Genomic DNA, 24,520 nt, shown 5'->3' on the forward strand with positions numbered 1-24,520 from the left:
AATATATGTATCTGTCATCACGGAGACATTCCACGTCCATTAAGCGGCAATAAACAGCCGACATGCAGGTTGAAACAGCGTTAACATCCAGTTTAACCCGCATGTCAACTGTTTAAGGGATTATTCAACATTCTCTTTTAAAAAGTTCCTTATAGAGATTGACAGTTTTGACATTTGAAAGAGTCTACAAGCTTAATACTAACTATATATTGTTCAAATTCATCCAGAAGTCTGTCTAAATTGTGGGTTAAAACAGCTGCTGTGCGTGCACACACCTATACCATACTTTCATTGAAAACTCCACTGAAAAGAACACAAAGCAAAAAATTGGGGAGGTAACATTCCACTCACCCCAGTGTAAAGATTTCCAAATTAGTCCACAACAAAAGAAGCCCTCACGCATGGCTCCTGCACATGATTGCAATTGCGGTCACCAGCCATGGAACGGTCCTCATCTTCACGGATCCACAGCCAGAGATAATTTTCCGGTTCCACTCGGCCAGCAAATAATGTCCAAGTCCACTTGTTCTCAGGTTCTGATCACGTGCGCATAATGTCTGATCGCAGCTCTGCCTTTAACTCAAACTCTGTCAGGATTGTGGCAAATTAGAGAGCCCATTATCTCCTCCTGAAAATAGCATCTTCTGAGTTTCTCCAATACGAGACATACATGTGCGTGTCCAGGCATGTCCATGATCTCAGCAGCAGTGACACAAACAGCAGCGTCATGACACTTTAAGTTCCAAAATCCAACAGACTGAAAAAGTTAAGCGTTTTGGGGTGAAGTGTATTGTTTCCTCTGTAAATCTGAGCCACTGCTTTAAAAAAAAAAAAAAAAAAAAAGCTCTGAAGCTTCGTTATCAGACATTACTGCATTTGTTTCTCTGTCTGGGATGTTTCTGTTTTGCTATTAACTACGTCACACGCAGAGAAATGCCGTGAGCCGTTTTTCCGGAAATGCACCTATTACCTCACTTCGGGAGAGGAATAAAAAAACATCAGAAACCACAAATTATGAGCACATGTGCACAGGGAGACTTACAATTATGAGCACTTGCTGATGTGTTGCTAACTGGGATGTTAAAAAGCATGCAACATGTTCTTTAAACAAAAGACAGATCAATACAAGTTTCTGCTTTCTATTCAAACTGAACTCAAATTTTGCCACTGGTAGTTCTTCATAAAAATGGGGAAATGTTGGATTGATGTCACTCTGCAGAACCACAAATAAACTGCTTCACAGTTTATTGACAAGACTTAAAATTTCTCAGAATTTTCTTGCTCTCAAACTGATGCACATCAAGAAAGCACTAAGAACAAACTCAGACTACTGGTAAGAAAAAACTAATCAAGAAAATAAAATAAAAGAAGAAATGAGAGCTTGTGGACTATTGAATTCTGTGATGGGGGAAAAAGTGAAGCACACAGATTACTGTACAGAATGAGAAAGAGGCCATTTTATGAATGGAAGCAGACAAGGAAAATGTATACTTCTTTTTAAAGCCCTCCAACACACCAACATAGTGGGTGATTGTCCCTTCAAACTTCCATTTGAAGTCATGATTGCAGACAAATACCAAATTTCCAGCCGACAAGAACACGTCAAATGTTTTAGCCGAGCAGCCGCTGGACGCTTCTTCTGTTACAAACAGATAAATCATCCCAAAGATATGAAACTGCCGAAGTATTCAGGTCTGTGGCGCCTAATGCATAATGTTCGTGTTGGTGCAAGAAGTCATAACAGCAAAAATCCCAACACCTCGGCCTATGTTTCAGTCTTAAAACACAATGTTGAATTTTTGCTGTTTCTATTTTATTTTTTCTTCTTTTAAAAAGAAGTGTCTCTACAGCGAAAACCTCTGAGTTTATGATTCAGTGTACAGGTCTGTCTGTCTCTCATTGCTCCAGGCATCCGAGGAACCTCAGATTGAGGATCTTGAGCTGGTCTTCTAGCTTCATACGAACAATGCCGTCATCACCATCAATACTGAGCAGAATCCCCGTTGCCTCACGGTCTTCTCCCAGAATCACTTTTACCTAAATAGACAGGAGTCTTAAATCAGCTTTGAATCAACCTTTTTGATGATGACTGCCATTTTATTTCAAGATGCCACTAGACAGCAGTGAAAATGAAGCATCGTCTTTCTCAAGAAGAGCAGTTGCTGATAAACCTGGAAAATGATTCCAATTCTGTTTAGCAGTTTAGAGATGGTGTTTTCAGAAACATAATTATTGGCAACACCACAGACAAAGGAGGTCCTAACGCAAATTGCCAAGACATTCTCTTCACCAGCTATAAAATGTATGGCTCTCTGTTCTATAACTCAGTGGTCATGGATAGGGCTGGGTATCGATTAAAATTTCAAGAATTGATTTGATTCCCATTCTTAAGATTTAGAATCGATATCTGATTGTCTATTTATGCAACATATTAAAGTACTTCACAAAACTTGGCCCTCAAAATGCAGGCAGTAGTGTTTCAGGGAGTTATAAATTAAAAAATTTGTCGGGGGGACAATGGCCCCTGTCTCCCCTACAACACTCACACCTGCAGGGCTCGCTGCAGGTGAACTTTTCCCACAGCCGTGCTGCAAGCGCTGGGGGATAGTTCTGAGTCCTGCAGCAGGAGAACGGTTCTAAAACTAAGCTAAAAAAGTAAAACTGAGTAAAAAAAATCAGAAGACAATTTTACAGAGTATGAAATGGAAAAGACATTGGAAACAAGAAATGTTTGATTTGGGGGTCTCAGTTGTGGAATTATGAACACCAATGAATGGGATTGGAAATGACCAGCTCATGCACAGTGTATGGCTGTGACCACAGCACCAACAATCAAACACCAACAATCACCAAAAAATGTAATCAATAGGTTTGGCAAAAAGTTAATTTTCACTTATTGACACTGCAGTTTGTCAGTCTGTCTCTCACACATACCTATCTATGGTGTGTGTGTATATATCTATCTATATATATATATATATATATATATATATGCATATGCATGAGCCAACCTTGAACCTTCGTGCATATGCGTGAATTTTTTCACGCCTGTCGATTGCGTCATTTGCTTGTAAGCAGCCTTTGTGTGAGGATGAGTGGAGTCTCTCGTTGGATTTTCTTTGCAAGGAAAATGGCGGAACGACTGCAGCAGCGCGACTGCATCAAATTTTGCCAGAAACTGGGCGACAGCCAGGTGGAAACCATTCGGATTATTCAGACGGCTTTCGTTGACGATCCTATGGGCATCACACAGATTAAGGAGTGGTACAACCGGTTTAAAGACGTCCGCACAACGGTGGAGAGCGCGGCCGTGCTCCGGTCAGCCATCAACATGCTGAAATGACCAGATCATTTCCAAAGTGAAAGCTGTGGTGATTCGGGACCGTCGTGTGACTATCCGAGAAATTGCGGAAGAGGTGGACATCAGCACTTTTTCGGCACATTCCACTGTGACAGAAGATTTGGCCATGAAAAGAGTTGCAGCGAAATTCATGCCGAAGGCTTCGGAACGAAGCTGCTGACAGAGCAAAAGCGCCTCCGTGTTGAAGTCTCACAGGACATGTTGTGACTCCGAAAAATGATGCCCACCTCTTCCACCATTCGGATGATTCAGACGGCTTTCGGTGGCTTTTCAGTCGTGTGACTATCCGAGAAATTGTGGAAGAGGTGGGCATGTCCCGGCATGTCCTGTGAGACTTCAACACGAAGGCGCTTTTGCTCTGTCAGCAGCTTCGTGCCGAAGCCTTTGGCATGAATTTTGCTGCAACTCTTTTAAAAAAAACAAACAAAAAAAACAAAACAAAAAAAAGGTCGGATATTTTTCTAACAGACCTCGTGTATATATATATATATACATATATATATATATACACACATATATATATATATATATATATATATATACACACACACACACTCAACCAAAATATAAACGCAACACTTGGTTTTGCTCCCATTTTGTATGAGATGAACTCAAAGATCTAAAACTTTTTCCCACATACACAATATCACCATTTCCCTCAAATACTGTTCACAAACCAGTCTAAATCTGTGATAGTGAGCACTTCTCCTTTGCTGAGATAATCCATCCCACCTCACAGGTGTACCATATCAAGATGCTGATTAGACACCATGATTCGTGCACAGGTGTGCCTTAGACTGCCCACAATAAAAGGCCACTCTGAAAGGTGCAGTTTTATCACACAGCACAATGCCACAGATGTCGCAAGATTTGAGGGAGCGTGCAATTGGCATGCTGATAGCAGGAATGTCAACCAGAGCTGTTGCTCGTGTATTGAATGTTCATTTCTCTACCATAAGCCGTCTCCAAAGGCGTTTCAGAGAATTTGGCAGTACATCCAACCAGCCTCACAACCGCAGACCACGTGTAACCACACCAGCCCAGGACCTCCACATCCAGCATGTTCACCTCCAAGATCGTCTGAGACCAGTCACTCGGACAGCTGCTGAAACAATCGGTTTGCATAGCCAAAGAATTTCTGCACAAACTGTCAGAAACCGTCTCAGGGAAGCTCATCTGCATGCTCGTCGTCCTCATCGGGGTCTCGACCTGACTCCAGTTCGTCGTCGTAACCGACTTGAGTGGGCAAATGCTCACATTCGCTGGTGTTTGGCACGTTGGAGAGGTGTTCTCTTCACGGATGAATCCCGGTTCACACTGTTCAGGGCAGATGGCAGACAGCGTGTGTGGCGTCGTGTGGGTGAGCGGTTTTCTGATGTCAGTGTTGTGGATCGAGTGGCCCATGGTGGCGGTGGGGTTATGGTATGGGCAGGCGTCTTTTATGGACGAAGAACACAGGTGCATTTTATTGATGGCATTTTGAATGCACAGAGATACCGTGACGAGATCCTGAGGCCCATTGTTGTGCCATACATCCAAGAACATCACCTCATGTTGCAGCAGGATAATGCACAGCCCCATGTTGCAAGGATCTGTACACAATTCTTGGAAGCTGAAAATGTACACAATTCTTGGAAGCTGAAAATGTCCCAATTCTTGCATGGCCGGCATTCTCACCGGACATGTCACCCATTGAGCATGTTTGGGATGCTCCGGACCGGCGTATACGACAGTGTGTACCAGTTCCGGCCAATATCCAGCAACTTCGCACAACCAATGAAGAGGAGTGGACCAACATTCCACAGGCCACAATTGACAACCTGATCAACTCTATGCGAAGGAGATGTGTTGCACTGCATGAGGCAAATGGTGGTCACACCAGATACTGACTGGTATCCCCCCCCCAATAAAACAAAACCTCCACCTTTCAGAGTGGCCTTTTATTGTGGACAGTCTAAGGCACACCTGTGCACTAATCATGGTGTCTAATCAGCATCTTGGTATGGCACACCTGTGAGGTGGGATGGATTATCTCAGCAAAGGAGAAGTGCTCACTATCACAGATTTAGACTGGTTTGTGAACAATATTTGAGGGAAATGGTGATATTGTGTATGTGGAAAAAGTTTTAGATCTTTGAGTTCATCTCATACAAAATGGGAGCAAAACCAAAAGTGTTGCGTTTATATTTTTGTTGAGTGTATATATAAAACACACACACACACAAAATTGTTATTACTATTTTCCCCATTATGCACATATCAATGTGTGTGTGAACATTAAAAATATTTTGGTGAGAAATGTAAGCCCTGTGACACTGCCTACTTTGCATTTTTGTTCAATGACATGATGCCTCATTGTTCTTCCCCCTGCATTTGTTCTGCAAAATGTGGTTTAAAAAAGCATAAGTGTACACATTCTCAAAAGTCTTCCTTTAAAATATTTAAATTCATATGTGGGGAAATGCATTTAACATTTTTTGTGTGTACACATTGTTTATAAATGAGGCTTGATATTAGCTTGTAGAAAAGGCATACAACATATTTATGTGACAGGATAAAAATTATGTTTACTTTATTTAAAATGTGCTCATTTGTGTTGATACTATATTAATCTGATGATTCAATTTGAAAATCTATCTCAGATTGAAAGTTTGAGGATGTATCTAAATGCAGAAAAAATGTGCACTTTGGGTAGGTGATTGTCTAGTGATTCAGCATTGGACTTCAGACCACAGGATCCTCGGTTCAAAATCCAGCCAGACTGGAAAATCAGTAAGGGCCCTTGGGCAAGGTCCTTAATACCCTAGTTGCTCCCGGTGGCAGCACCTTTGACTTTGGTGTGTGTAATTGGCTAAGCTTCTGGGGAAAACCTGGTCTTGTTAGGAGAGACGGCATCCATCCCACTTTGGATGGAGCAGCTCTCATTTTAAATCCTCCAAACCGTGACTATCCAGGGTTGGGACCAGGAAGCAGAGTTGTAGTCTTACACACCTCTCTGCAGCTTCTCACCCCCTGCCATCCCCTCATTACCCCATCCCCGTAGAGACGGTGCCTGCTCCCAGACCACTAATAACCAGCAAAAATCTATTTAAGCATAAAAATTCAAAAAGAAAAAATAATATAGCACCTTCAACTGCACCATAGACTAAAACAGTTAAATGTGGTCTATTAAACATTAGGTCTCTCTCTTCTAAGTCCCTGTTAGTAAATGATATAATAATTGATCAACATATTGATTTATTCTGCCTTACAGAAACCTGGTTACAGCAGGATGAATATGTTAGTTTAAATGAGTCAACACCCCCGAGTCACACTAACTGCCAGAACGCTCGTAGCATGGGCCGAGGCGGAGGATTAGCAGCAATCTTCCATTCCAGCTTATTAATTAATCAAAAACCCAGACAGAGCTTTAATTCATTTGAAAGCTTGACTCTTAGTCTTGTCCATCCAAATTGGAAGTCCCAAAAACCAGTTTTATTTGTTATCTATCGTCCTCCTGGTCGTTACTGTGAGTTTCTCTGTGAATTTTCAGACCTTTTGTCTGACTTAGTGCTTAGCTCAGATAAGATAATTATATTGGGCGATTTTAACATCCACACAGATGCTGAGAATGACAGCCTCAACACTGCATTTAATCTATTATTAGACTCAATTGGCTTTGCTCAAAATGTAAATGAGTCCACCCACCACTTTAATCATATCTTAGATCTTGTTCTGACTTTTGGTATGGAAATTGAAGACTTAACAGTATTCCCTGAAAACTCCCTTCTGTCTGATCATTTCTTAATAACATTTACATTTACTCTGATGGACTACCCAGCAGTGGGGAATAGGTTTCATTACACTAAAAGTCTTTCAGAAAGCGCTGTAACTAGGTTTAAGGATAGGATTCCTTCTTTATGTTCTCTAATGCCATATACCAACACAGTGCAGAGTAGCTACCTAAACTCTGTAAGTGAGATAGAGTATCTCGTCAATAGTTTTACATCCTCATTGAAGACAACTTTGGATGCTGTAGCTCCTCTGAAAAAGAGAGCTTTAAATCAGAAGTGCCTGACTCCGTGGTATAACTCACAAACTCGCAGCTTAAAGCAGATAACCCGTAAGTTGGAGAGGAAATGGCGTCTCACTAATTTAGAAGATCTTCACTTAGCCTGGAAAAGAGTCTGTTGCGCTATAAAAAAGCCCTCCGTAAAGCTAAGACATCTTACTACTCATCACTAATTGAAGAAAATAAGAACAACCCCATGTTTCTTTTCAGCACTGTAGCCAGGCTGACAAAGAGTCAGAGCTCTATTGAGCTGAGTATTCCTTTAACTTTAACTAGTAATGACTTCATGACTTTCTTTGCTAATAAAATTTTAACTATTAGAGAAAAAATTACTCATAACCATCCCAAAGACGTATCGTTATCTTTGGCTGCTTTCAGTGATGCCGGTATTTGGTTAGACTCTTTCTCTCAGATTGTTCTGTCTGAGTTATTTTCATTAGTTACTTCATCCAAACCATCAACATGTCTATTAGACCCCATTCCTACCAGGTTGCTCAAGGAAGCCCTACCATTATTTAATGCTTCAATCTTAAATATGATCATTATATCTTTATTAGTTGGCTATGTACCACAGGCTTTTAAGGTGGCAGTAATTAAACCATTACTTAAAAAGCCATCACTTGACCCAGCTATCTTAGCTAATTATAGGCCAATCTCCAACCTTCCTTTTCTCTCAAAAATTCTTGAAAGAGTAGTTGTAAAACAGCTAACTGATCATCTGCAGAGGAATGGTCTATTTGAAGAGTTTCAGTCAAGTTTTAGAATTCATCATAGTACAGAAACAGCATTAGTGAAGGTTACAAATGATCTTCTTATGGCCTCAGACAGTGGACTCATCTCTGTGCTTGTCCTGTTAGACCTCAGTGCTGCTTTTGATACTGTTGACCATAAAATTTTATTACAGAGATTAGAGCATGCCATAGGTATTAAAGGCACTGCGCTGCGGTGGTTTGAATCATATTTATCTAATAGATTTGTTTATGTAAATGGGGAGTCTTCTTCACAGACTAAGGTTAATTATGGAGTTCCACAAGGTTCTGTGCTAGGACCAATTTTATTCACTTTATACATGCTTCCCTTAGGCAGTATTATTAGAAAGCATTGCTTAAATTTTCATTGTTACGCAGATGATACCCAGCTTTATCTATCCATGAAGCCAGAGGACACACACCAATTAATTAAACTGCAGGAATGTCTTACAGACATAAAGACATGGATGACCTCTAATTTCCTGCTTTTAAATTCAGATAAAACTGAAGTTATTGTACTTGGCCCCACAAATCTTAGAAACATGGTGTCTAACCAGATCCTTACTCTGGATGGCATTACCCTGACCTCTAGTAATACTGTGAGAAATCTTGGAGTCATTTTTGATCAGGATATGTCCTTCAATGTGCATATTAAGCAAATATGTAGGACTGCTTTTTTGCATTTGCGCAATATTGCTAAAATTAGAAAGGTCTTGTCTCAGAGTGATGCTGAAAAACTAATTCATGCATTTATTTCCTCTAGGCTGGACTATTGTAATTCATTATTATCAAGTTGTCCTAAAAGTTCCCTGAAAAGCCTTCAGTTAATTCAAAATGCTGCAGCTAGAGTACTAACGGGGACTAGAAGGAGAGAGCATATCTCACCCATATTGGCCTCTCTTCATTGGCTTCCTGTTAATTCCAGAATAGAATTTAAAATTCTTCTTCTTACTTATAAGGTTTTGAATAATCAGGTCCCATCTTATCTTAGGGACCTCGTAGTACCATATCACCCCAATAGAGGGCTTCGCTCTCAGACTGCAGGCTTACTTGTAGTTCCTAGGGTTTGTAAGAGTAGAATGGGAGGCAGAGCCTTCAGCTTTCAGGCTCCTCTCCTGTGGAACCAGCTCCCAATTCAGATCAGGGAGACAGACACCCTCTCTACTTTTAAAATTAGGCTTAAAACTTTCCTTTTTGCTAAAGCTTATAGTTAGGGCTGGATCAGGTGACCCTGAACCATCCCTTAGTTATGCTGCTATAGACTTAGACTGCTGGGGGGTTCCCATGATGCACTGAGTGTTTCTTTCTCTTTTTGCTCTGTATGCACCACTCTGCATTTAATCATTAGTGATCGATCTCTGCTCCCCTCCACAGCATGTCTTTTTCCTGGTTCTCTCCCTCAGCCCCAACCAGTCCCAGCAGAAGACTGCCCCTCCCTGAGCCTGGTTCTGCTGGAGGTTTAAAATAAAATACAGTGGTCCCTCGCTATAACGCAGTTCACCTTTTGGGCCTCGCAGTTTCGCAGATTTTTTTTAGTGCAATTTTGCATGCTTCTTTATTTTTTTTAACAGCGTGTTATTTGTCGTTATCAGGCGGGCTGGTTGCGGCACCGGTCGGCATCACCGCGATTGCTCTCACTGCCTCCGATGTGCTTACTGAGTCTGCGGGCTCGGTAAGTGCCGCAGCGGGCCACTCACACCGCCCCATCTGCTGTGTGGAGCTGCGGCCAACTCTGGCAACAGGTCCAGAGACTACACTTGCTGTTTTGATGCGGAGCGCTCCGGCAGCCCGCAAGGATAGACTTCTTGCGGAAAAACCCGGAGCGCCGCTGCATGGTCTTGGTAACCACAGCCGCAGAGCTCCGTGGCCATGACTTGGATTCTTTGCGGGTCCCGCATCTGTACCCCCGGAGGCAGTGAGCGAAGGGAGAGCACGCACATTGTGTTCTGCATGTGTGTTTATAATCTTCTCGCCCAGAAGAAAAGAGAGTGTTTACACAAGAGAGAAAAGTGAGAAAATGTTAATGCCTGTTTGAGAAAAGTGTATAAAGTGTGTAGTGAGGGGTTTTACAGCCTTAAAACATCTATAATTATTGTAAAAACTAATGCTGACTACTTTGTGGATTTCGCCTATTGCAAGTTATTTTTAGAACGTAACTCCCGCAATAAACGGGGGACCACTATCTTTAAATTATTAAAATTAATTTTGCATGTGTACAATTTGAATTTTATGGATAGAAAAAGACAACATTTGGCAAACAAGACCAGTACCTTGTTCTTCTTAGTGGGAGTGACAGGTTCCAGATGGTCACTGCTGATGCTGACCACCTTCTCCGACTCCTGCATGAAAACTGAACACATTCCACCCTAGAGACAGAAATGGACCAAAAAATATGTACATCTGTAAACGTATTTGTGTTTGCAGGAAATAAGTAAATACAGTGCATCCAGAAAGTATTCACAGTGCTTTACTTTTTATTGTTATTTATTTACTTATGTTACATCCATATTCCAAAATGGATGAAATTAATTTTTTCTTCAAAATTCTACACACAATACCCTATAATGACAATGTGAAAAACTTATTTTTTAAAAGATTATTGCAAATTTATTGAAAAAAAAAAGGGGGGGGGGGAATCACGCCTACACAAGTATTCACAGCCTTTGCCATGAAGCTCAAAACTGAGCTCAGGTGCTTCCTGTTTCCACTGATCATCCTTGTGATATTTCTACAACTTAATTAAAGTCCACCTGGGGTAAATTCAGTTGCTTGGACATGATTCGGGAAGGCACACACCTGTTTACATATAAGGTCTCACAGTTGACAGTGCATGTCAGAGCACAAACCGAGCATGAAGTCAAAGGAATTGTCTGTAGACCTGAGACAGGACTGTCTTGATGCACAAATCTGAGGAAGAGTTCAGAAACATTTCTGTTGCTTTAAATGTCCCAGTGAGCACAATGACCTCCATCATCCATAAATGGAAGAGTTCAGATCCAGCAGGGCTCTGTCTAGACCTGGCCACCTATCTAAACTAAGCGATTATGGAAGAAGGACCTTAGTCAGGGAGGTGACAAAGAACCTGATGGTCACTCTGTCAGGTCTACAGCATTCCTCTGTGGTGAGAGAACCTTCCAAAAGGACAACCATCTCTGCAGCAATCTACCAATTAGGCCTGTGTGGTAGAGTGGACAGACGGAAGCCACTCCTTAGTAAAAGGCAAATGAGTCCTTCAGTTTTCCAAAAGGCACCTGAAGGACTCTCAGACCATAAGAAACAAAATTCTTTGGTCTGATGTGACAAAGACTGAACTCTTTGGTGTAAATGCCAGGCATCATGTTTGGAGGAAACCAGGCACCATCCCTACAGTGAAGCATGGTGGTGGCAGCATCATGCTGTGGGGATGTTTATCAGCGGCAGGAACTGGGAGACTAGTCAGGATTGAGGGAAAGATGAATGTAGCAATGTACAGAGACATCCTGGATAAAAACCTGTTACAGAGTGCTCTTGACCACAGACTGCGGCGACAGTTCATCTTTCAGCAGAACAATGACCCTAAGCACACAGCCAAGATATCAAAGGAGTGGCTTCAGGACAACTCTGTGAATGTCCCTGAGTGGTCCAGCCAGAGCCCAGACCTGAATCTGATTGAACATCTCTGGAGAGATCTGAAAATGGCTGTGCACCGACGCTCCCCATCGAACCTGATGGAGCTTGAGAGGTGCTGCAAAGAGGAATGGGTAAAACTGCCTGAAGATAGGTGCACCAAGCCCGTGGCATCATATTCAAGAAGACCTGAGGCTGTAATTGCTGCCAAAGGTGCAACAACAAAGTATTGAGCAAAGGGTGTGAATACTTATGTATCCTATAAGCATCATGTATTCTTATGTATTTTTTCTGTATTTTTGAAAACAATATGGACTTAAAGTATTGGTTATTTCACAGCCTATTTCATGTCCATTGTTGCCACCACAAACCGGACCCAGATGAGCGGCAGAAAGTGAATGATTCCAGAGTTCTAGCTAGGATAAAATTTTAGCATAGTGGTAATCTTGAGGGAGCGAAGTGCCGGGGGGGAGGGGCTCGCACTGTTCTGTGCGAGGCACCTTGAGATGGCTTTTGTTGTAATTTGGCGCTTTATAAGCTGATTAAATTGAAATTGAACAACATTTTATTGAGTCTTAAAGTACACTCAACAAAAATATGAACGCAACACTTTTGGTTTTGCTCCCATTTTGTATGAGATGAACTCAAAGATCTGAAACTTTTTCCACATACACAATATCACCAATTCCCTCAAATATTGTTCACAAACCAGTCTAAATCTGACAGTGAGCACTTCTCCTTTGCTGAGATAATCCATCCCACCTCACAGGTGTGCCATATCAAGATGCTGATTAGACACCATGATTAGTGCACAGGTGTGCCTTAGACTGTCCACAATAAAAGGCCACTCTGAAAGGTGCAGTTTTGTTTTATTGGGGGGGGATACCAGTCAGTATCTGGTGTGACCACCATTTGCCTCATGCAGTGCAACACATCTCCTTTGCATAGAGTTGATCAGGTTGTCAATTGTGGCCTGTGGAATGTTGGTCCACTCCTCTTCAATGGCTGTGCGAAGTTGCTGGATATTGGCAGGAACTGGTACACGCTGTCGTATACGCCGGTCCAGAGCATCCCAAACATGCATCCCAAATCTGTGATAGTGAGAAGTGCTCACTATCACAGATTTAGACTGGTTTGTGAACAATATTTGAGGGAAATGGTGATATTGTGTATGTGGAAAAAGTTTTAGATCTTTGAGTTCATCTCATACAAAATGGGAGCAAAACCAAAAGTGTTGCGTTTATATTTTTGTTGAGTGTAAATAAATATGAAATTGGTTACTGGATCATTAAACTCTGGACATAATAAACTCTACATGGTGGATCCTTGATCTCTGGACATAAACAGAAATAAAATCTGTTAGTTTTTGTCAAAAGCATTTCCTTTCAGACATTATTATTGGCATGAATGTCTTTCCATACCTATGAGCTGCAGCTCTTACAGCTGCGGTGCAGATCAGGTTTATAAAGAATGCAGGATGTCTCATTTTGAGAGTAAAAAACGTTTTAGTTGATTGTAGTTTATTGTCTGTATTGCAACGTTTGTGTCATTTTATTTAAAGCAGCGATTCGTTTTGAAGTTATTAATTCCAAGCGGATTCTGTCTCAGCAGTGCTGCCGCGCAGCGTTTGAAGCTGTGACAACAGAACGGAGGATGATTCTCGTTTCTCGACTGCAACAAGACCAGAGTCCCAGTTAGTGACTTTAATCCACACAAAAGTGACTCATGATATTTTAATGGCTTTCAGAGGGGTAAAGAAGCGGACTTACCGCTTCTGAAGAGCAGCGAATCAAAGACCCATGAGCCATCGAATCAAAGCATTGCTTCGATTCATGCTTCAAACTGGAGTCGCGCTGCAGAAACGGCTGATTACAGCTGTAACACTCCAAAATAAGCGCAACGGTCCAAAATGATAGCGTAACGGGCCGTAACGCAAGTTTGCACTAGCTAGAACCCTGGATTCTATCGTGCACTGGTTTTGCACTTAGCATTTGTCACTCTGCACTAAATTCATGACAAAACTACACAGGCTGGTCCATGAGTTGTTGCAGTACTGTTTGGCTGCTTTGCAGTGATTCATGTGTTTTGTGCACGCCATCAAAGTGCGGGTTAGTCACCATACTCACACTACAGTTTGGTGACTCCACCTTTGATATGCGGCTCCGGGTTCTCCCACCTCACTAACAGGGGCACAGTTTCCTTCACGTCTTTGTATATGCACTGCGTGTGACCACAGGAGAACTTTCCGCGGTGGTTTCCGCTACTGTGCGGCGCAGTGGTCACCCCCTGCTCCCGTGTGTGTCCTCTGCTGCGTGTGCAGGGGGAGATGCACACCTGGTGCGCAGCCAAAATGCAGCAGAGATGCTTGATTCTTTTTAAAATTCTTATCAGCTCTGCACTGATCTTGCATATGGTCTTTTCGCGGAAATCTGTCGTAGCAATGAAGAACTTTTAATATCTGCGTCTCCACCGCAGGGGCCGCTGAGAAAAGTGAATTTGTAGAACCTTTATGGAGGGCCAAGAACATCCCTTCTGCAAACTATGTATTTCTGACTGGCCCTGAAGTGCTGCTGGGTGGAGGTCAATGGCATTATGGGAAGGCGAAAACAGCACCAAGCACCATTTGTAAAAGTGAAAGCAAACAAACAAGAAAAATAAACTTTTTTTATTTTAGAAATTAACCAGTACAACACAGATAAATACTTTTGTTTAAGTTCTTTAATGGTTCAAATTTTCTTCTTGAGTGCCCACTATTTTGATGGTGTGTTGCCAATGAAATGCCCTCGACTGAAAAACCTTAACTTTGACTCACTTTTACTGTCCATCACAGAGTCAAATTAAAGACTTTTTAGAAATGCTGCAGCAAACTCTCAAATTTAGAGCAGGTGCCCCCCCCCCCTTTTCAAAGCAGAGGTCTTTTGCTGCTTGTATTACGTAGTTTTTAATCATAATCGGTATTACAAATGTTGTGAATGTGGCACTGTTTAGCTTATGTTCGTTTATTATTTTAGTGATTGTTGCATGTTTCTTACCGTGACGCTCCTAATGACACCAGTTTGTCCCATTAGGTCCATAAAGGAATCCTTAACTCGGACAAGGATGTCTGTTGTCACCCACTCACTACTGCCTTGCTCAATATTTGAGCCTGGTGTGTGAGGATTGTAGCCTCCAGGAGAAGGCGCACCAGGTGTCATGGGGCTGTAACCCACTGGACTAGGACTTGGACTAGCCTGTGGCAACACAAAGAGCAACAGTTATCAAAAGAGATTCATGATATTTGTGAGATACAAGACACAAAAATAACACATTACTGCTTCACTGTACTAGTAACACTTGAAAATACCCTAAAACAACTCAAATGATGAAAAAGGCAATAAAAATGTTTTAACATTGAATGTGGAATAGGTTAATGCACTTAAAAACTCTTGCACATCATTACGCTACACGATCGTGGTTTCACTCACTGCTTGTGAATAGCTCCCTTTTTCAGGATATTATTGGACATGTGTAAGCAAAGACAACTGTATCAATTAGATTTGCTTACATTAGCTGTGTGTAATAAGACAGAGCCAGTCAACAGGTTATATGGTACATGTTACAGTCTGTCCTACAGTGAGGAAAATAAGTATTTGAACACCCTGCGATTTTGCAAGTTCTCCCACTTAGAAATTATGGAGGGGTCTGAAATTTTCATCTTAGGTGCATGTCCACTGTGAGAGACATAATCTAAAAAAAAAAGAAAAAAATCTGGAAATCACAATGTATGATTTTTTAATAAATGATTTGCATGTTACTGCTGCAAATAAGTATTTCAATACCTGCCAATCAGCAGAAATTCTGGCCCTCAAAGACCTGTTCGTCCACCTCTAAAAAGTCCACCTCCACTCCACTTGTTATTCCAAATTAGAAGCCCCTATCTGAGGTCATTAGCTGCATGAAGACACCTGTCCACCCCACACAATCAGTAAGACTCCAACTACTAACATTGCTAAGACCAAAGAGTTGTCCAAAGACACCAGAGACAAAATTGTAGACCTCCACAAGGCTGGAAAGGGCGAAGGGGCAACTGCCAAGCAGCTTGGCGAAAAAAGATCAACTGTTGGAGCAATTATTAGAAGATGAAAGAAGCTAAACATGACTGTCAATCTCCCTCGGACTGGGGCTCCATGCAAGATCCCACCTCGTGGCGTATCAATGATCCTGAGAAAGGTGAGGAATCAGCCCAGAACTGCACGGGAGGAGCTGGTCAATGACCTGAAGAGAGCTGGCACCACTGTTTCCAAGGTTACTGTGGGTAATACACTAAGACATCATGGGTAAAAATCATGCATGGCACGGAAGGTTCCCCTGCTTAAATCAGCACACGTCCAGGCCCGTCTTAAGTTTGCCCATGACCACTTGGATGATCCAGAGGAGTCATGGGAGAAAGTTATGTGGTCAGATGAGACCAAAATAGAACTTTATGGTCTTAATTCTACTCGCCATGTTTGGAGGAAGAAGAAGGCCATCCCCAAAACACCGTCCCTATTGTGAAGCATGGGGGTAGAAGCATCATGCTTTGGGGGTGTTTTTCTGCACATGGGACAGGACGACTGCACTGTATTAAGGAGAAGATGACCGGGGCCATGTATTGCGAGATTTTGCGGAACAACCTCAGTTTCCTCAACCTTCCCTCAGTTAGAGCATTGAAGATGGGTTGTGGATGGGTCTTCCAACATGACAATGACCCGAAGCCCACAGCCAGAATAATCAAGGAGTGGCTCCGTAAGAAGCATATCAAGATTCTGGAGTGGCCTAGCCGGTCTCCAGACCTAAACCCAATAGAAAATCTTTGGAGGGAGCTCAAACTCTGTGTTTCTCAGCGACAGCCCAGTAACCTGGCTGATCTAGAGAAGATCTGTGTGGAGGAATGTACCAAAATCCCTGCTGCAGTGTGTGCAAACCTGGTGAAAAACTACAGGAAACGTTTGACCTCTGTAATTGCAAACAAAAGCTACTGTACCAAATATTAACACTGATTTTCACAGGTGTTGAAATAATTATTTGCAGCACTAACATACAAATAAATTATAAAAAAAAAAAATCATACATTGTGATTTCCGGATTTTTTTTTTTTTTTTTTTTTAGATTATGTCTCTCACAGTGGACATGCACCTAAGATGAAATTTTCAGACCCCTCCATGATTTCTAAGTGGGAGAACTTGCAAAATCACAGGGTGTTCAAATACTTATTTTCGGTCACTGATATGAAACCTGTTTGACACAGGTGGTGCGTTTAGAGCAGACAAGAGAATATTTCTACAAAAACATCATCAGGCATCGACATTAACTCTTGTCCGATTGTCTGGGACAAGTGTAAAATGTGATCGGACAAGCAATATGCTCTAACACACCTTTTGAAGAATATATTGAACAGAATGTTTTTTCTAAAACCTCCGAAACTGGGCCAGATATCAGGGAAAGCGTCAGTCAAACGCAAAGCATCAACCACTGCAAATGCAGAAGCTTCAAAGAAAAGGTATGAAGAGAGGAAGTTTGTGAGTAGCTGGACACAGGATTATCCGTGGCTGGGGCACAAGGAAGAGGACAACACAATATACTGCCATGTCTGTCGGGATTTTCCTTCAATTGCAGACCAGTAAGTCAGTTTTAAATGTTAAAATAAAAGAATTTGATTTGCTTTATAAAATACATACTGGCAAATGATCATGCATTGAACAGTGATGAATTCAGAAAACACACAGGAGAGAAGCAGATGCATATTGGCATTTACCAATTACTTAATTTTTTTCCCCAATTATTAACAATTATAGGACAGAAACATTATGGGATATTTCTTAGTTAACAGATTAAAAGGCTAGAGACTATGCATGCAATATGTAATAAATTTTATTTTTTGGAAATTGAATTTTACCACCCACAAAGGAGAGTGACAGTATTAACTTTTTCATGAAGTGATATGTCACAGCAAAGTAGATGTGATAAATATTTCATCTGAATTTCAGAAAATGTTGAAATGTAATGATTTTTCTATTTCAGCTGCAACTCTTATGTTGGAATATTAAAGTTAAAGTACTTACAAACCAAAGGAGTATGACAGGTTTTTATTACAAGTCAGAGCAAAGTATATGTGATACATTTTTGCAATCTTGTCATTTTAGTTTACTGGAAGCAATACATGTCAGACAAACTGAAAAGTTGTACGTAGGGCTGCAACAAAGACCTGAGATCAGCGATTATGTTGATTACAAAAATATATTGATCTACATTGGATTGTACGTAAAGCTGGCAGTAACAGGACTTTGAACTTTGCTGCATCTTATTGGTTCATAGCGGTCTGAGAACCCTTCCAAAGAACAGCTCATCATTCTACTTCTCCAACAAGCCTGTGATATCTGTGCTTCAGTGTGTCCACCTTCAGCTGTACACCTGTTTGTCCACTAAGATGAGCGCAATCTGCACTCACTCTCTGCAAAATAGCCGACATCAGAGGAAACACAACAGCTGCAATCACACTAAATTCTGTCTGTATGGGGCTGTGTAGAGTTGTGCTGTGGTGGAGACTTAGAACACAGTCCCTGTTTACCAGATGAGAGTCTAAGTGTTTTAGCTGTGCTCAACTATTAAAACATTTTAAGGTGTCCAGAAAAGTCAAAGAGAATCAAGTCTCAAAGCAACAGTTTATATTTTGCCAGCAAAAGGAAACAGCTCCTCTCCAGGAACCATCTCCTTATCGTGGTGGACAGGTTTGTGTGCCGCTATGAACCTGAGAGCTGTGTTGTCTGGAACCTTTGTGCTCCTGGTAGGGTCTCCCATGACAAACTGTTCTCAGGCGAGAGGCCAGACTAAGAATGGTTCACAAGACACCATGACAAAACGAGGTAGAGGAAATATGACCTGGAGGAAGCCCGGGGCCCCCATGTGGAGCCAAGCCTGGATGTAGGGCCCGTCAGCGAGCGCCTGGTGGCTGGGCTTGCCATGGAGCCTAGTCAGGCACAGCCCGAAAAGGCAACATGGACCTTCCATCTCCACCCTGTGGGCTCACCACCTGCAGGGGGAACCGCTGGTGTCGGGTGCGCTGTCTCATGGGTGGCAGTGGAAGTTGAGGGCCTCGGCGGACCAGATCTGGGCGGCAGGGGCTAGCTCTGGGGGGGTGTGGAACGTCACCTTGCTGTGGGGGAAGGAGCCGGAGCTTGTGCGGGAGGTGGAGCGATACCAGTTAGATCTGGTGGGCCTCGACTCCATGCACAGCTTCAGCTCTGGAACCACTCTCCTTGATAGGAGTTGGACCTTATTCTTCTCTAGAGTTGCCCAGGGTGTGAGGTGTCGGGCGTGTGTGGGGATACTCACGAGTCCCTGGCTGAGCGCCACTACATTAGAGTTTTACCCAGGAGATGAGAGGGTCGCCTCGCTGCGCCCTTGGGTGGTGGGGGAGAAAACGCTGACTGCTGTTTGTGTGTATGCACCAAACAGCAGTTTGGAGTATTCGGCCTTCTTGGAATCCCTGAATGGAGTCCTGTAAGGAGCTCCGGTGTGGGACTCCATTGTTCTGCTGGGGGACTTCAACGCACACGTGGGCAATGGCAGAGTCACCTGGAGAGGTGTGATTGGGAGGAACGGTCTCCCCGATCTAAACCCGAATGGTCGTTGGTTACTGGACTTCTGTGCAAGTCACGGACTGTCCATAACGAACATAAGGACGCTCATAAGTGTAAATGGTACCAGAGCACCCTAGGCCGAAGGTCAATGATCGATTTTATGATCGTATCATCTGATCTGAGGCTGCATGTTCTGGACATTTGGGTGAAGAGAGGGGCAGAGCTGTCAGCTGATCACCATCTGGTGGTAAGAGGGTGGGGGAGGACTTTGGACAGACCTGGTAAGCCTAAACGTATAGTGTGGGTGAATTGAGAATGTCTGGAAGAGCCCACTGTCCGACAGATTTTCAACTCACACCTCTGGCGGAGCTTTTCTAGCATCCCTGTGGAGGTTGGGGGCATTGAACCAGAATGGGCAATGTTCAAAGCTTCCATTGGTGAAGCTGCAGCGGGGAGCTATGGCCTGAAGGTGTTAGATGCCTCAAGGGACAGCAACCCTCAAACACAGTGGTCAGGGAAGCCACCTGAAAAGGCGAAGCTCTTGATCTACTGGTTAATCTTCGTTCCTACAATCACCTATGGTCATGAGGGTTGGGTCATGACAGAAAGAACTAGATTGCGGGTATAAGTGGCTGAAATGGGCTTCCTTAACGGGGGCTGGTGTCTCCCTTAGAGATAAGTTGAGAAGTCCTTCATCTGTGGGGAGCTCAGAGTAGAGCCGTTGCTCCTTCGTGTTGAAAGGAGCCAGCTGAGGTGGTTCAGGCATCTGCTAAGGATGTCTACTGGGCGCCTCCCTACGGAGGTGTTCCAGGCAAGACCATCTGGGAGGAGACCCCGGGGAAGACCCAGGACTAGGTAAAGAGATTATATCTCCACACTGGCCTGGGAACGCCTCGGGATCCCCCAGTCAGAGGTGGTCAATATGGCATGGGAAAGGGAAGTCTGGGGTCCCCTGCTAGAGCTGTTACTCCCGTGACCCAATTGGATAAGCGGCTGAAGATGAGTGAGTGAGTGAGTGAGTGAGTAAGCAGCTCACAGAGTCCCCGTAAAACGGCAAACACCAGGACCACTTTGAATACACAAAAGACAACAACCATTTTTATACATCTCAGGGGTCAGTTTCTCCTCCCAAATTAGGTGGCCTTTCCAAACTGAGCAAATCTCATTCCAATCAAAACAATGAAATCATTTTTTCCAGCAATATGCAGGTACAATGAGTTCATTTCTTGGAAAATCCTCAGGCCTGTGAGTTCAATTCTGTGTCATCAGGCCCTGAGTCATGGAAACTTACCCCTCCTCCTGTAAAACCCGTTTTTAATCCAATATTCATTTTCTTCAAAAATGAAGTGCTTCACTCAAATTACACCCTTAAATCCAAATTCTGGCCTTATAATTCCCTTTAAAGAAAACATAAAACATATGTCCCTCTAAACATCTGTTCACCGTCACCAGAAATACACAAAACCATTTTTAGGCATTTGTATATCATTGTGGCAAGTTAATTGCACATCATCTGTCCTTGGCAAAAAAATTACACTACAGTGGCCATGTTTATTTATGTTTCTACATACTAAGAGACACTTGTGTGTGTCTGCCCACACATGCATGTGTCCAAGCATCACCTCAGTATCGAGCTAAACTTGGCACACATATACTTACGGGGACTGAGTGACAAAGGCTGTTCAACACGTTAGTAGTAGCAGCTGTACTACTACTACTACTACTACTAATACTAATAATAATAATAATAATAATAATAATGAAGGGCAGAGGCATTTCTGTGCTGTTAAATTGACCCAAATGTGGCACACACATATATTATGACATACAGGGAGTGACAAAGGCTGCTTAGCACTTCAGTAGTATCAGTAGTAGTTATGGTAAGAGCAGACACTTTCTTTTGCTGCATTATCATCAGCAAGTGTGCTAAAAGGTTAGTGTCATACTTTTCTATTCTCTTCTTTTTCCTTTGAACTTTTTACTTCTTCATTTCTGCAAGTAACAGTACAGGGGTGCCAACAGGTCATGATGGAAAAAGTTGGAATGGCCTCAAGGACCATGATGCCACCAATGGTGGCATGCGAGAAGGCGCGGAGGGGGCCCTCTTACATTGTGTAACTACGCCCCTTTGGCTACTCCCTTGTTTTCACTCGGGGTCACCACAGCAGATCCGAGGTGCATCTGCATGTCAATTTGGTGCAAGTTTTACATCGGATGCCCTTCCTGACGCAACTCCACATTACATGGAGAAATGTGGCAGGGTGGGATTTGAACCGGGAACCTTCTGCACTGACACCAAGCGCACTAACCACTTGGCCAATAAATAAAATCTGTGTACACATCTTTTACCTGATAAGCCATAGGAGAGGGTGTTGGGTGGTAGCTGGCTGGAGAATGAGTGTTCTGGTATCCGACAGGTGATGGCGCCACCTGGTGGTAGCTCTGGGGACTGGGACTTGGCTGGTAGGAGCCCTGAGGAGACGGGGCAGCATATGGAGAATACTGCTCAGTGTTATACCTGCAGACAGACAGTGACAAACAGGTAATACAGCAAAAAAAAAAAAAAAAGAAAAGAAATGTTCTGAAACAATTCATACAAAACAAAGCTGTAAGAAGATGGAGCCATGGATGGCTGCCTCAATGCGGTGCTCTTGTGCTTTTCTTCTTTTGTTGACTTTATGCATTTTTAGCTGTAAGTCCCTTATGCAATACAATAGGAAGAACCTCCTAAAAATCGGGGAGACAGCTGGTCAAACGTTTTCACCACCTTTGATTAAACTGGATAGTTTTTAAAAAGTTCTTGCTAAAGGGTGGAAAACCTCTCTGCAGGATTTGATGGAAACACAATCAAGGCAAGCAGGTCATTAAAATAAGACAGTGGGAACATCAGACAGTGCTCCTGTCCATACACCTGGCTAATGTCTGCTCTCGAGCAAACAAGACTGATGAACTGCTGCTCCTAAAGAGAGCAAATAAGGACATCTACAGATCTGCTGCTCTGGGTTTCACTGTAACGTGGCTCAGTGAGCAAATTCCAGACAATGTGCTACATTCACCAGGCTTTCAGCCCTTCTGAAAGAGGGAAAACCAGAGGAGGTGGAATGTGCTTCTACATGAACAAAGGTTGGCGTACAGATGCCACTGTGTTAAATAAATTATGCAGTCCTCAGAGACAGTAAACAGTTTGAATCACCATGGGAGTTCTCATTTATTTTGGCCAGAGTTTACCTTCAACCTCAGGCTTGTGTCACTGAGGCTTTACTGAGGCTGAGCACTTAACTGACTAATGTGGAAAAATAACATCCTGACTGACTGCTCATTATTCTCAGGGATGTTCACAGACTAAATGTCAGTTATGATCTTCACATCAGCTGTCCCACCAAGGATGTAACACACTGGATCACTGTTACACAATATTAAAGAACACTTTTTATTCTGCCCCCTATTTTTATACTATTTTTAAACAATGGTTTACAGAATGTTTATTATGTAACGGCTGAGTGGATCCTTCTCATTTGATTGGTACTTTGTATGTCACATGACATGGATGGATTATTCGTTCCATTTGTGTTGCATTGCATCTAGAGTGCAGTTTGGTTCCATTTACAGTGCAAATGTGGTTCCATACGTTTGGTTAATTGCACTCTGCCCACACACATGCACACCATGTGTGCATGCGCGCGCGCACACACACACACAAAAGAAATCCACTGCACTGTAAGCCGTCTGGAGGCTATGTGCAGAAAGTTAGAATGATAAACTGGATTAATTTCTGACAAGCTTTTTTTTCACTGCACTGAGGAAGTACAGTCTTTTCTTTTGTAGTACATGCGCACACAAGCGCCAATCCGGTTGTGTCCTGCGCGCATGCGGGACAGCAACGCAAGCAAGATGACGATTTGATTGAGCTAACTGACGGTGCTACTTCTTGTAACGCACACAAGCCATCTGGTTGCATGAAGAACTGTTCAGTTTAAAAGCTGACATGATTTTTGGCTGGACTGAGGAACTACAGAAAGTCTTTTTTTATGGAAGTCCGAGGTCAGTGCACAGCATCCCCAGACTACACATCACAATTTGGACTTTAGCAGCAGTGCAACACCAAAATGTAAGTCCCTTTTCTGTTTATAAAATAATAAAATATCAAATGACAAGGATCTATTTTAGCCATTATACAAAAACAAATAATGAATGTATGTTTTGAATTCTTTCAATGGAACAAATATTTCATGAGGTAAAAGCTGGAACAAGCGATTCAATGAGAACTCGTTGAATGGTATATTTTATGAACAGGTTAATGAGCTCTTTGTGTGAGTTGGTACTCACATAGCCGGTGTGCCGGGTGTTTGTGGGTTATACTGAGGGTTGACCTGTGGAGAGGGGACTTCTGGGTAACCTGGGGTCTGTGGGTTTGGTGTACCTACATAACCCTGAGGAGATGGTGAAGGCTCATCATCATAACCAAAGTCATATTCCTCTTCATTCCTGGAGACAACAAACGAAAGAAATGACAACAGTAAACACAGTGTGAAATGGGGCTGTACAATTAATGGCAACACAATTGTGACATTAGCCTGTGTGACTATGTAATCATCAAAGGGTGCGATTTAAATAAAGTGTCCTGGACTACAGTAGAAATGCTGCTGTAGTCTGTATGCGTGCCACCATTGAAATATAGATTCTGCACCCCTCTGAATGCTGTGGCCTTTTATATGATTTGGTGAAGAATGATAAGTGTACTGATCAGTATTTATTGCCATTTTTAACATGCAAATGATGAAGGATCACAGCTCCAAAGATTTTGTTTTCCTGGGCTGCTTTGGTGGGCATGAGTGCTTTTCAACTTTTCTCACAAACACACATTGCTATAAAGTCATTTGTATGTGAAGACAAGAGACACGTGTGATGGAAATATGGTCTAAAATATGATTCTGTTGTATGAAAAATTCTAACAGTCCAGATGAAACTCTTGCTCATATAAGAATTATTAAAGGGGTGCCATTGCGCAAAACCTGTTTTAACTGCCTTTTATGTTTTCATGTGTTTGAGGTTAATAATTCTCTCTTTTTAATAACACTTATCATAGTTCATGTCAGATCTCAACATACTTGAGATCCGACACAGCTTGTTTCAGATGTTTGTCACGTGTAACAGA

General features: G+C 42.5%; 1 protein-coding gene across 3 annotated transcripts in view; it reads right to left on the bottom strand.

The window, feature by feature from the left end:
- Positions 1-1,230: 1,230 nt before the first annotated feature.
- Positions 1,231-24,520, bottom strand: part of supt5h (SPT5 homolog, DSIF elongation factor subunit) — an 84,897-nt gene continuing 61,607 nt past the window's right edge. For all 3 annotated transcript variants that reach the window (XM_034168224.1, XM_034168223.1, XM_034168225.1), the window contains 5 exons: positions 23,692-23,850; positions 21,715-21,883; positions 14,800-14,997; positions 10,432-10,527; positions 1,231-2,037 (listed from right to left, as the gene is read on the bottom strand). In XM_034168224.1, the coding sequence (XP_034024115.1) occupies positions 1,897-2,037; positions 10,432-10,527; positions 14,800-14,997; positions 21,715-21,883; positions 23,692-23,850 (763 nt within the window). In that variant the 3' untranslated portion in view covers positions 1,231-1,896. The remainder of the gene's footprint in view (positions 2,038-10,431; positions 10,528-14,799; positions 14,998-21,714; positions 21,884-23,691; positions 23,851-24,520) is intronic.

Source organism: Thalassophryne amazonica, chromosome 4 (genome assembly GCF_902500255.1).
Source record: "Thalassophryne amazonica chromosome 4, fThaAma1.1, whole genome shotgun sequence".
NCBI classification, from domain to species: Eukaryota; Metazoa; Chordata; class Actinopteri; order Batrachoidiformes; family Batrachoididae; genus Thalassophryne; species Thalassophryne amazonica.